The sequence below is a fragment of the Cryptomeria japonica genome, chromosome 2 (assembly GCF_030272615.1).
Source record: "Cryptomeria japonica chromosome 2, Sugi_1.0, whole genome shotgun sequence".
Taxonomy (NCBI): domain Eukaryota; kingdom Viridiplantae; phylum Streptophyta; class Pinopsida; order Cupressales; family Cupressaceae; genus Cryptomeria; species Cryptomeria japonica.
This window is the reverse complement of record NC_081406.1, coordinates 280,711,195-280,725,294: the sequence shown is the minus strand read 5'-3', so window position 1 is coordinate 280,725,294 and position 14,100 is coordinate 280,711,195. Positions and strand designations below refer to the sequence as shown.

General features: G+C 37.2%; 1 protein-coding gene across 6 annotated transcripts in view; it reads right to left on the bottom strand.

Annotated features, from left to right (window-relative positions):
• Window positions 1–13,691, bottom strand: part of LOC131030498 (uncharacterized) — a 227,606-nt gene extending 213,915 nt beyond the window's left edge. For 3 of the 6 annotated variants that reach the window (XM_057961346.2, XM_057961347.2, XM_057961348.2), the window contains exons 1-3: window positions 13,465–13,687; window positions 13,296–13,356; window positions 1,154–1,236 (exon numbers count right to left, since the gene is read on the bottom strand). In XM_057961346.2, coding sequence (XP_057817329.2) covers window positions 1,154–1,236; window positions 13,296–13,356; window positions 13,465–13,491 — 171 coding nt within the window. In that variant the 5' untranslated portion in view covers window positions 13,492–13,687. Of the gene's footprint in view, window positions 1–1,153; window positions 1,237–13,295; window positions 13,357–13,464 lie in introns of all 6 variants that reach the window. The other 3 variants (XR_009102912.2, XM_057961350.2, XM_057961349.2) reach the window with 3 other exon arrangements.
• Between the last annotated feature and the right edge of the window lie 409 nt (window positions 13,692–14,100).

The window sequence follows — 14,100 nt, the reverse complement described above, 5'->3', positions numbered from 1 at the left end:
CTATGAGAATCAGACCTGTACATTCATAGGATGGATCCTTACATGCTTGGAAATTCACAAATTAGTGAAAAAAAACACTGTCTTTTCTGGGACAGTCAGCAATAAATAAAAATATGATACTTTCAAGACTTCAAAAATGCACTCAATACATCAAAGGAATAACCAATAAACCCCCAATGTACAGCAATGATGATCCCTTAGCCTTTCAATGCAAAGAAAGCATGAAAAAACAAGGATTTGACAGCAAATAAAGAGTTTTTTAATTAATTTTCTGAGACAGTCCGTACAAGTCCGTACCAGCATCATCCAACCACACAAAAATTACTTTAGAGACTTTATAAGACCTTCCCCAACCAACTCCAACCAATCTCCAACTAATCCAAGTGATTAAAATGTCAAAACAACTCTAAAACTTATTTCCCACCAAAACTGGAACTAGTTGTTGAAATTCAAAATTTGAATTTTCAACTTTATTTCTAATACTTTTAATCAACTAAAACCTATCCCATTCAACTTATTTTGACATAATAAGATCATTAAATCACAATAAACTCCTATCCAACCTATCTAGACTCCATCATCCTATTACATTGCATTTTGGTCCTTAGGCCTTTATCAGGACCTTTAGGACTTTTACATAATTTATTGAATTCAACATTACAATAGGCCATTATAGGCTTCAAAACATTCCAATTGACCTCTAGTGATGTCATATCACTCTCCTTAGTCCTTGGTGTCCTCCTTTGTTCATTTGCCCTCCTGGATGCTCCGGCATCAGAACCCATTTTGTCTCACCATACAAACACCATCCAAAAGTTTCTAGCATATTTGTCATTATACTTTTTCTTTAAAATAATTATTGATATGACATAGAAAATGAAAAGTCAAGGTCAGACTATATTCTTTGAGAGTTAAGGAGTCAAATGCCACAAACAGAAACACACTTGTAATTAGGTAAAGTTATGAATTCCTCACTTTGTTGAGCTTACAGATCCAGATGTTATGAATACAAGCTAGTTTAAAGGACAGGAATGATGATAAATTGTCTAAATTAAAGTAAAATAAAGAGCAAAATATTTCTGAGTTATACTGATTGAATTTCTCTTGGCAAACAACATCATTGTATGTTGTTAAGCAAGTAAACACAATTTACCTGATTTCCTCGCTGGTAAAGGCTTCGAAGGCTCTCCAGGTGATTGTGATTATAAACAACCTGATCTCCTGAGTTATCATCATCTGAAAGCAGAAACAATTTTAGAAATTTACATGTATGGGCTCTGAAACTAGAAAAGGGAATACCAATAAATCCTATTTTAAAAAATTTGATGTATACCACAGATTCAAATTTATTAAAACAGTTTCCTGAAAGACAACAATTTTTGTCCACCTGTGGAAAAAGGTCAAGAAATACTTAAGGATTCAATGGAAGCGCATAAAAACATCTTATAAATGATAATGGAGAGTTGCATAAGCCATCTCTTCAAAAGTCTAGGCTCCAAGACAAACGAAGCCAAAATATAAAGTTATAAACAAGAATTATCCTTTGCTAACACCAAGGAGCAACAGAAGTCTTCTTATGGTCCAGTTTGTTATCATTAATGTGATTTTGCATTTAATTTGCTCATCAAGGATGCTTGAATAAAATATTTAGATTTTAGATTTTAACAGTATTTCCCATAATAGGATTCAATATTTGTTGTAAAATTGATTAATCGTTGCAATTCACATGGAGGCATCCATGGGATCAATTTCTTTTAAGGATACCTACTCGGGGGATCTCCACTATGTCCACCGCCTGTTCACTATACAAATGCATCATTTACCCATCGGGCAGCAACTCAAAAAAGAACAACATCAAAAAAAGTATTTAACATTTAACCCTAAACCTTATTGATTTATACCCTAAGCATTCATCATGTTTCATGAGCTACACTTTAAAACAAAGACTATATAACCACTTTCATTACCTGTGTAAGCCGGAAGGAGTTTTTTGACCAAATCAAAAGTGTTCTGTATGTATGAGTGAACAAGATTCAACATTTCACTTCTTAAATTTCTTTTGGCATGTTGTGCTAATATTAAATAGAAGATCAATGATCACATTACAATTGTGAATGTTTCGATTTACTAGAAGTCTTAAAACCCAAGATATAATTGGAAACTTATGTATATCTATACAAGACTCTCAATGCTCCATGACGATGGCCTAATTCTAATGGCAGAGGCAACTCAAGATTTGAGAGATCATCTATGGGCTTTAGAGCTCTTTTATAAAAGAAGTTGGGACAAAGGTGAACATAAGCCAAACCAAAATTCTGATTTTCTTGTTGAAAAGGAAGAAGAAGCATTTTGACTTTGTCGAAGGAGAGTCTTCTAAAGTGGTGTCTTAATCTAAATATTTTGAGCTTAATTTTCACAACAAACCCAACTAGGACACATGTGGGATGAAAAGAATACAAAAAGGTTGGAGAGCTCTTTATGCACTCCAAAACAGATGCAAAAGAGTGAAATTTTAGGATTGGAGGACCACCAAGTTCCTATTTGGGTTACTTGCCACACCGATGGTGTTGCATGGATGCAAAGTTTGCGCTAGTGGAATGTCGATTTTGAAATGGAGGCAAATAGAAAGGTCCAAAAGCATCTCTACCCACAAACAATTTCAGAATGAAGGGTTCAGATTCCTATAAAATTACTGTTGTTTGTAATTAGGGTGGTGGATTCCAATTGCCTTGGGCAACATTGGAATCTGCCTAAGGGGGCCAGCCCCTTCTCCAACGCATAAGGGCTGGGTCGTATACCTCACGCCATCTCCACGCTACACTAAAGCCAAACATGCCATCATAATAGGGCCAACCCTATCCTAAACATTTCACATTAAACAAATTAAATGAATTAAATAAATTAAAAGGTTTTAATTTATTTGGCAAGCCGACATGTTAAAGGGGTTTGCTCCACATATAAATAAGCATAAAACCCACATCACAACTCACTCATTCAGTTTTCATTTCATGCGAAATACATATGACTAGATAATGCGAACTTCAGGGAGAAAGACTACATCTGGACCTACAACAATTACCTCTGCTACATCAGCAATTTAGATCTGCTAGTTGAGGTGTCAAATCCATCATTAGAAGTCAGCGAACTTGGTGAAGATAGAGCGAATTCCTTGAAGATCTGCAATCTGGGTTAAAGGAGCAACAAAACAGCAGCAACCAACACACATGTGACAGCAAACTAATCTATCATTCTTTCTGTGACAGCAACATCTGCCTCTACAAGTTCTTGAAATAAGTGTTGTAATGATTACATAACCATAATCCATAATCAGATCTGAGGATCTTTTCTGGCTGGGTTTTTCCTCCTAGGAGGTTTTCCCAAGGTAACTGTGTCTTGTCTTTATTTCATTCTCTTTCTTTACCATACTTAAATCTGAAAACTATAAATCTCTAATCTAATTAATCTAATCAGTAAACAAATTCTGATTTTCTGAGTTTTAGTTAATCTGAAAGTGTTAAAATCAACATGGTATCAGAGCTATAGGCTAGATCAACTTTCAAATTTTAGAATTTAGTACTCCTTTATTTCCAGATTGTTGTCGCATTTGCAGGTCAGGTCAATGGGGTTGAAAGTTGAAGATAGGCTTGATGGGAATCTCAATTTTACTGCATGGAAGGTTCGAATCATTTACTACTGCAAGGGAAATGTTCAGCCATCTACAAGGGACATATGATGTTAACAATCTCAGTGGAGCAATTACTTTAAGACAGCAACTACTTAATATCAAAATGGCAAAAGAAGATTTTGTTATTTCCTACTTTATGAGAATTTCAGAACTAAAGAATCAGCTAAGTTTAATTGGACATAACATGGAAGACAAAGACCTTGTCATGATTGCCCTAAATGGTCTACCTCACTCATGGGAGTCATTTATCCAAACCATAAGTGGTAGAACTGAGTTACCTACCCTTGATCGCCTTAAGAATGATTGCATCCAAGAAGAGTCTCGCCTCATCACAAGAGGACAAACCAAAAGTCCTCATGTAGATGATCAACACATGCTTGCAGCCCAATGCAAGAAAGGTGGAAATTGGAAGAAGCCTTATCCAAAAAGAAATAGGGAATTCAGACCATTTAGTTCCCAGCACTCTTGGAAGAAACCAAGAGATACCTCGCGTGTCCAATGCTTTAGATGTGACAAGTTTGGTCACTATGCTAAAGAATGTCAGAACAACCGTACCCAAAGAGAAGCCAACCTAAATGAAGTCTCAGAACAAAATGATGACTTCTTATTCATCTCTGCTCTGTCTAGCAGTATTCCTACAAATAATAATACATGGTTGATTGACAGTGGTGCTTCCAAACACATCACGAGCTACTGTGATCATCTTTCAGACAGTAGAAAAGGATACCAGCCTTCACGTGGTAATTGGTGATGACGCTCGTTATTCGGTAAGAGGTTCTGGCTCTACTTCTTTAAATTTAGACTCTGGTATTTCACTGCACCTTAGTGATATCTTGTTTGTTCTTGGAATTAAAAGAAACCTAATCTCCATTTCTGCTCTAGAAGATAAAGGTTATCAAATTGCATTTTCTGAGAGAAAAGTTATTGCTTGGCCTAAGAAATCTAGTTTTAAATCTGCTCGTGTAATCAGTCATAGATATGATAGTCTTTATAAGCTCTCTACTAACCCTATTCAAGCCCTCATTAATGAGGCTCCCGAATCCTGTGAGCTATGGCATAGAAGACTTGGACACTTGCATTATCAAGCTCTTCCCTCTCTTGAAAAGTTAGTCAAAGGTATGCCTAAACTCAGTCAAATTCATGATAATACTTGTAAAGGTTGTGCTATAGGTAAAAATGTTAAAAGTCCTTTTCATAAAAATGAAAATAGAGCTAAAAACAAACTAGAACTTGTTCACTCTAATTTATGTGGTCCTATGTCTATAGCATCTCCTAGTGGATTTCTTTATTACGTAATCTTCATAGATGATTTCTCTAGGAAAACTTGGATCTACTTCTTGAAATCTAAAGAATCTGATGAAGTCTTAAGTAAATTTAAAGAGTTTAAGGCATTAACTGAAAACTCCTCTGGTAAAAGAATTAAATGTCTAAGATCTGACAATGGAAGTGAGTACACCTCCGGTAGCTTTTATGATTTTTGTGTGGAGTCAGGAATTAAGAGGGAGTTTTATGTTCCATACAATCTTCAACAAAATGGAGTTGCTGAAAGAAAGAATAGGACTATTGTTGAGGCTGCAAAGGCTATGATTCACGATCAATATTTGCAGACCTTCCTATGGGCTGAGGCTTCTAGAACAGCAGTGTATATCCAGAATAGATGTCCACACCGTGTTCTAAAGAACATGACCCTTGAAGAAGCCTTCACAGGATCCAAACTAGACATCAGTCACCTCAGAATTTTTGGAAGTCCCGTTTATGTTCATGTGCCCAAGGAAAAGCGAACCAAGTTGGAACCCTCCAGAAAGAAAGGCATGTTAGTCGGCTACAGTGAATCCTCCAAGGCATTCAGGATATACATCCCGGGTCAAAGGTATGTTGAGGTAAGTAGGGATGTTACATTTGAATAAGATATTGCTTTTAAGAAATCAAAAGGTTCTTGTGTTATTGATGAAGCTAATGGCAATCAAGATATGAATGTTGATACTAACCCTGAGATTCAGAGGAAGCCGGTTGAACCTCCACCTAAAGAAGAATATAATGATCCACCAAAGCCCATTAATCCCACTGATATTCCTAGTGACATTGTCGTTACCAAAAAGAGGCCTCTTTGGGTAAGAAACACCATTCAAGAAGCCGAAAGATTTGCAGCTCTCAGTGGCACCTTCCGTGAAACTAAGAGACCTCAAGTATTCTCCAACTACGTTGCATTGATGTGCAATCTCATTGAAACTGAACCTTGCAATTTTGAAGAAGCCTTGAATCATCATGCCTGGAAGCTTGCTATGGATGAAGAGTATCAGTCAATCATCAAGAATGATGTTTGGGATATTGTGCCTAGACCCAAAGGTAAATCTATTGTTTCCTCTAAATGGTTATTTAAAATTAAACATAATGCTGATGGTAGTATTGAAAAATATAAGGCTAGATTTGTAGCTCGTGGTTTTTCTCAAAAGGAAGGCATAGACTATGAAGAAACATTTGCTCCTGTTGCTAGATATACTTCTATTAGAACGATAATAGCTATTGCTGCTACTAGAGGTTGGAAACTACATCAGATGGATGTTAAGACTGCCTTCCTTAATGGTGTCATTGAGGAAGAGGTCTATATTGAACAACCTGAGGGTTATGAGATTCAGGATAGATTAACTCATGTGTACAGGTTGAAGAAAGCTCTTTATGGACTTAAACAGGCTCCTCGTGCTTGGTATGAAAGAATTGATAAATACTTGTTAAGTCTAGGTTTTTGTAAAAATGATGCTGACTCTAACATATACTTTAAGTTAGCTAATGATGAAATGCTAATTCTAGTTCTATATGTGGATGACTTATTTCTTACTGGTAAAGATGAACTTATTATTAGATGCAAGAAAGAACTAGCTTCAGAATTTGAAATGAAAGACTTAGGTCTAATGCATTATTTTCTAGGTCTAGAAGTATGGCAAAGATCTAACGAAATTTTTCTCTGTCAAGGAAAGTATACTATTGACATTTTGAAAAGATTTAGAATGATGGATTGTAAACCTATGTCTACTCCTATGGAATCTAAGTTAAAGAAGTTAAGTGTTTCTGTAGCTAACTTTGATTTTGCAGATCCATCAGAGTATCGGCAGTTGATTGGATCACTGATGTATCTAATTATAACTAGACCAAACATATGTTTTGTTGTGAATGATCTCAGCCAGTTTATGAGCATGCCCAAACATGTTCATCTTGTTGCAGCCAAGCACATCCTAAGATACTTGTGAGGTACAGTTGGTTTTGGGCTGAAGTATCCACTTAACACTTCAATAACCTTGGAAGGTTATTCAGATGCAGTCTGGGCTGGAAGCGTCAAAGACAGGAAAAGCACCTCCGGTATTTGTTTTAGCTTGGGATCCACAGTGATCTCTTGGGCTTGCAGAAAACAATCCTCAGTGGCATTGAGTACTGTTGAAGCTGAGTATATTGCAACAAGTGTAGCTTCTAGAGAAGCAGTGTGGCTTCGTAAGCTTCTTGTTGGGTTGTTTGGTCAGCCTTGGGATCCTACAATTATTCACTGTGATAATATTAGGATATGGTGCAAAGAGGTGCTATTCAGCTGAAGTATGTCAGCACTGATGAGCAAGTTGCAGATATTCTTACCAAGCCTCTATCCAAAGTGAAGTTTGTGTACTTTAGGGACAGACTCGGTGTTGTGGAAAATGAAACCCTAATTGAGAGGGAGTCTCAATCTCAGTGATACATTGTGTTGTATCAAACCACCCTCTGTGAGCAATGTAAGGTGGTATTGTAATCTTCTTAGGCAGAAGTGTAAATGTTAACCATCCTCTGCGGGCAATGTAAGATGGTATTGTAATCTTCTCAGGGAGAAGTGTAATTGTTGACCATCCTTTGCGAGCAATGTAAGTTGGTAGAAAAGATCCTCTCCACCCTCTGCGGGCAATGTAAGGTGGATCCAGTCTATGCTTGTGTGCGAGCTGGAAGATTATATTATGTAGTTCCATTATATGCTTGTGTGCAAGATGGAAGACTACAATATTCTGATTATGTAATCCATCATTTGCTTGTGTGCAAGATGGAAGATTATGGTTATGTTCTCCTCCCTAATTAAGAGGGAGTGTTGTTTGTAATTAGGGTGGCGGATTCCAATTGCCTTGGGCAACATTGGAATCCGCCTAAGGGGGCCAGCCCCTTCTCCAACGCATAAGGGTTGGGTCGTATACCTCACGCCATCTCCACGCTACACTAAAGCCAAACACACCATCATGATAGGGCCAACCCTATCCTAAACATTTCGCATTAAACAAATTAAATGAATTAAATAAATTAAAAGGTTTTAATTTATTTGGCAAGCCGACATGTTAAAGGGGTTTGCTCCACATATAAATAAGCATAAAACCCACATCACAACTCACTCATTCAGTTTTCATTTCATGCGAAATACATATGACTGGATAATGCGAACTTCAGGGAGAAAGACTACATCTGGACCTATAGCAATTACCTCTGCTACATCAGCAATTTAGATCTGCTAGTTGAGGTGTCAAATCCATCATTAGAAGTCAGCAAACTTGGTGAAGATAGAGCGAATTCCTTGAAGGTCTGCAATCTGGGTTAAAGGAGCAGCAAAACAGCAGCAACCAACACACATGTGACAGCAAACTAATCTGTCATTCTTTCTGTGACAGCAACATCTGCCTCTACAAGTTCTTGAGATAAGTGTTGTAATGATTACATAACCATAATCCATAATCAGATCTGAGGATCTTTTCTGGCTGGGTTTTTCCTCCTAGGAGGTTTTCCCAGGGTAACTGTGTCTTGTCTTTATTTCATTCTCTTTCTTTACTATGCTTAAATCTGAAAACTATAAATCTCTAATCTAATTAATCTAATCAGTAAACAAATCCTGATTTTCTGAGTTTTAGTTAATCTGAAAGTGTTAAAATCAACAATTACAGTAAACATGAAGATCGGCAAGTGGCCTAGGGCTACAAGAAGATGAAGAGTTGCACAAAAAGAAGGACGGGTGGATGAAACAAAATTACAAATGAATAATTGGTTGGAACATTAGCCTAAACAAATGCCAAACCTTCACAAAGGCATAAAAAGCTATGTGAATAAAAAAAATAGAACGAAGTTATATGGGCCTGTCAATGGGCCTCAAATGTTTCATCCTTTGAAAAATGATACTAGTCAAGTATCCTAGATGCCACCAAATCGGGATTGGATTAAGGTGAATTTGAATGGTGTTGTTAAAGGGAATCCCAGCCCATCAGGTGCTAGATGTGTGGCGAGAAATCACCAAGGTCAATTTATTGCTAGATGTAGTCAACATTTAGGTGCAGGTACTAATGATGAAGCTGAAGTAAACGCTGCTTTCTTGGTGGTCCAAATGGCGAGAAAGTTGAAAGTGGTGAATCTCCACCTTCGGGGAGATTCACAAATTATAGTGCATGCTATACTAAAAGGAAAAGCTGATAATTGGAAGCTTGATAAAACTATTCAAAGTATCAAACAGTTATTATCTTATTTCCAAAGATTCAAGGTGTCACATGTGTTGAGGGAAGGCAAACGAGATGCTGATGTGCAAGCCAACATGGCTTTCGACCTGCAAATAGGTGAAGTCAAATGGTTCAACGAACAGCCTAATGGTTAGTGTGTAGGGGATGGCGGATGAACTTTGCGGAGGTGATATATACTTCTAGAAGGGCGAGTTAGCATCATCGCAGGGAGGTGATGTGGCAGACTTAAAAAGAATGATGAAATGGCAAGATGGAGCGAAGAGTAGAGCTGCCAAGTTGGATATTTAATATGAGGAGGATGATTTGATACCAACTGAAAGATCCAAGCCGGATTGCACTGAAAACTTTCTGATTTTTCAGGCTGCTGATTGAAGTTTAAAGATAGTTTCTCTGAGGTTGTAGGCTTGCGTTTTGATGTCAATGTTTGCATAGGGTTTAAGTATGAAAGAATGCCAAGAAACAATACTTTGAACCATAAAATGCAGAAATATAATGACTAATAATTAATTATTCTCAGAATTCTGATTTAGGAACAGCACTGAAACATATATTAGATTCAAGAATTGTAATGCACCAAAGCAACAAAATGCCTACTAGGCTTCCAACGCCTATCCTGGAAAAGGTTTATTTATGAATTTGGAAAAGAAGTACAATCTATGAGCTTCCAGCTGCTGTAGGTGGCTCCAATGAGTTTTATTTGATACAATAATAATTAATAAAAACAACTCCTGGAGATCCACTGAGTTCCATGCTTGGCTCCCAAGGTGGATTATTCCAACTACCTATAAATCAACAATCTGGATGATAAATATGCTCTTGTTGCCTATTCAAATTATGATTTTGCTGTTGTAAAGTGCTGCTGATAAGAATGGCATGAAATTTGAACCCTCAATTGACTGAATCAAACAAGTATAGCATCCTAGGGTCTGCACGTGGTACAACTGCCTATGGGGGTTGTATGGCTGGCTTAGGAGCTGAAAATGCTGCCTTATGAAGTTCATAAACCCTTTCAAATCTGCAATTCGCTGAAATCAGAGCTCTTTGAAGCACCAATAGGAATTCTGAATGAGTCCCTCTCTCTTGTGGATTGGGGTTTCATCCAATACACTTGCCTTCAAAGAGTTTTTGTTCCCAGAAGACTCAAAGCTGCTGAAAATCACCTCCAGAGCTCAATTCTTCAACCTGCAATTTAAAAATGAATTCAATGGTAATCAAAAGGTTGCCTCCAATGTTCTTTTATTGCCTCAAAAACCCTAATCGTGGCTTTTAGGGTTTCTTTTATTTTATTAAGTTGCAACTTAATAAATTTTATTAAATATTAGCCCTTCTAAAGAAGTTTGAACATCTCCAAGCATTAATCCTTCATGATGTAAGAGTCCCCTTTTTAAAAAAACATGTGCCTACTAGGCATGTTCTCCAAGGGGGTCACTTTATTAAATAAATTAATTTGACTTTATGATCATTTAATCACTTTATTAATATTTTTATAAAGTGATATTATAATCACTTAACTCTATTTTTATTAAATATTAAAGTCAAAACTTTATTATTAACTTTTATTCAAATTCCATCACCTAGCCTCCCCCAAACTAAAAACTGAACGTTGTCACCTATCCAAGGATGATGACTGGATGTGGCAGTGCAACTAGCAGTCTCCTCCTAAAAAGTAGGGATGCTCCTAAAAATTAGGAGACTGTCTCAAATCGATGATAAACACTCCTAAGCCACTTTGTTATGCTCCTCGACCCTCCAATGGTCAAACAGTCAACTGACAATCTCCTAAAAAATAGGAAATTGCCCCAAAATGCCCAAAACGTCTCCAATACTCCTCAAAAGGTCACCAACCCCCAAATAGGCTCCCTATCCACCATGTTAGCCCACGAGAACCCTAATTATAGGCTAATACATGCTGACAACTGGATTGTCTAAGGAAGGGACATCACACCAACTCGTGTGAATCCTAGAAGGGAGATTTGTAGTACAGGAGATGAACACAGGTGGTAAGGATTGATTGTGGTGGCGGCGGATGGCACGTGTCTCGAACAAGGCTTCAATTTGAAATTTTTGGTAGATGGGACACAATACTCGCTACTTTCTATATTTGTCAAGGGAAACAAAGAGAAGTTTTTCAAAAAAGGTGTTATTGAATACTACATAGCTGGTGAGGTCCAGGTTTTTGAAGCTCTTTAATGCTTCATTTAATGAGTCTTGTGGCAGTGTGGTGGCCGTGGAGATTATTTGATTTGCAAACGTGTCAAGTTGGTTTGTGTTTTGGGTGTTCCTCTTTTTCGTCTTTGTGAAGCTTTGAGAAATTGGCAGTGCAGAGTGTCATTGGCGAGAGCGACATGGAGGCAAACTTTTCCATGCAATCCTCCAAACCAATGGTCGCTTTCTGGGGACGAACCTTAGATGTACGTTTAACGCATGTTTTCAAATTTGAAGATCGTGATTTTCTCAACAGAATCAAGATTGTTTTGGGAAATGAGTGTATGAATGCCCAATTTCGCTATCGAACCAATGTTGACATTGCTTCAATATTCTTGGCATGGTGCCTTGAATTAGAGTCATGAGAAATAGCGAATTGGTTAATGAATAATTGTGTGAAAGTGGAGTGGTGTCGGGGTATTGAGAGGATGACTGGGATGGCGAGAAATGGAGAGGGTTTTGTGTGCCCTGGCGGCAATTGGTTTCATGTGAGTGAGTTTGCTCCTCCGTTGAAGCCTTTCCTCCTTTAATGTGCTAACTGCAACAAGGAGGTTTGTGGGGCATCTGCTCAGATTGGAATGAACGAAGTTAAAGAATATCTGAGGTTAAGGGAAGCGCAAAGTATCAAAGAAGAGCTAGCAAAATTGGGGCCGCACGTCGAGAATATGCTACCAACAGTTGAGGTGTCTCCTACTAAGCGTAAAAGTGGGTGGCCAGTGGGCTCGACGAAGGCAAAGATGGCTCGTCCTCCGCAAGGTTGTGAGACCTCAAGTCACAGGGAAGTCTCGAGAAAGACTGAAAACATGCAAGCACAGGATGAGATGGTGGACGCCAAGGGCAAAGTTGTTCAAGAGGCAAGTTAGAAATGTTGATTTCATAGTATAGGTGCAATAAATTTTGTATCTGGGGGTGAGCCCCTTTTTGTATTATGGCGAGTAGTTTTGGGTGGTCGAAGTAGGGATAGATTGTTGTTGCAGGCAAACTTTCTTAGGGGGCTGTTTTTTAATAAGTTTCATGATATTTCTACAGACTATGTACCTTTCTTTTTAATTCAATATAATGCTCTATTAACCAATCAAAAAAAATAGAACAAAGGATGTAGAGGAAGAAAACAAGTAAGAAATGACAACATTTAAATTACACAGTCCAACACAAATTACAAGCATTGTGAAAACACTTATATAAGGGCTGAAGCCAAATGGAGCAAAAAGATCCTCATTGTTCAGCTCAAGACTACCTCCATAGGCTCAAATGCGACGTAGGAAAATAGACAACACCTAAAACAAGTGAGAAGGGAGGATTTGTATTTTTTGCACTGTAAGGGTGATGGAGGAGCATTTCATCCTTGAATGTCCAAAGTGCGCAGGCATCCAAGCTATATATAGGAAAACAGTGAGGCAATTCCATGGTATAGTTATTTGAGGAAAACAAATAAAAGATCGTAAGAAACAACCTTTTAACTGGTGTCGTGTGTACTAGTGATCAGTTAAGACTACTGGTACACTATGTGATACCATAGACCTTTTGATCTCGTAATCATAATTAAAATCATTTCATTTCATTTCGACAAGCCTTTCTCTATTATATGTTCTAACTTGTTTTTTCATATACTACCCTGCAATACATATATTCCAGATTCACCGGGCCTTTTCCAGAAGCCATTCTCTATTATATGTTTACTCGTCAAATACTATGCTGCACTATATATATTCTATCTTAGGCTTTCTTTGATCTCGCGGATCTTAAAAATCAAATCTAATCTAATTTTCTCTTCTATTTTATATTTTGAATTAAAAGTCTAAATTTCAGTCATATATAAGGAGTTCAAATATCTAATTTAACTGTGCGAAAATGAAAGACAAAACACATAACTGATGATGGTTGAAAAAGGAAAGAATAAGAACCTGAAAATTTTTCGTGACAATTCAAAATGGTGTGTTCTAGAGACGAATTTGGGCGGCTTGCCTACATTTCACACCAGTAACATGTTTACTTTATCACAATTGTTGGCAAACATGATTACGTAAATCAGAGATGGAGAAGAAAGCTGTAGAAATTAGGGTTTGAGTTTACCCCGAAGGGATTCTGCCAAGAATTCATTTCCAATGAAGGTTGATCCCACCGGGGAGAATATCCATACAGGCGCCGATAGAGAAAATCACCCGCCAAAAGATTTCTAGTTGCTCCCAGAGCTGGGCTATAATATTTAAATTTGGATTTCGATTTATTGTTAATCAGGAGAGGGCTAATTACTAGAGATTATGATAAATCTGATGGCCGTATTCAGGTATTTTTTCCGTATACATAATTAAAATTTTAAAAAGATTTATTGTTTAGAAGAAGAGGGTTAACAAGTAGTGATAGGATAGGCAGCTTAAGTTTGAAGGCTGTATTTAGGTATTTCGTTTTATATATAATTAATATTTTAAAAAGATATTAAAGGGTCTTAGTTCAATTGACTGAATAGAGTTGGTGAGGGTGATAGTATGTTTTTAGACCATATCATGTATCATGGTTCAAAATCTTGAAAGGTATGATATAAGAGATGAGACCAAGAACGTGTCTAAATGATTTTGGTAGAATGAATACTCTTTACTCCTTAGCCCGTAGTGAAGGTTGTATTTAGGTATTTCGTTTTATATATAATTCATATTTTTAAAAGACATTAAAGTGCCTTAGTTCAATTGATTGAATACAGTTGGTGAGGGT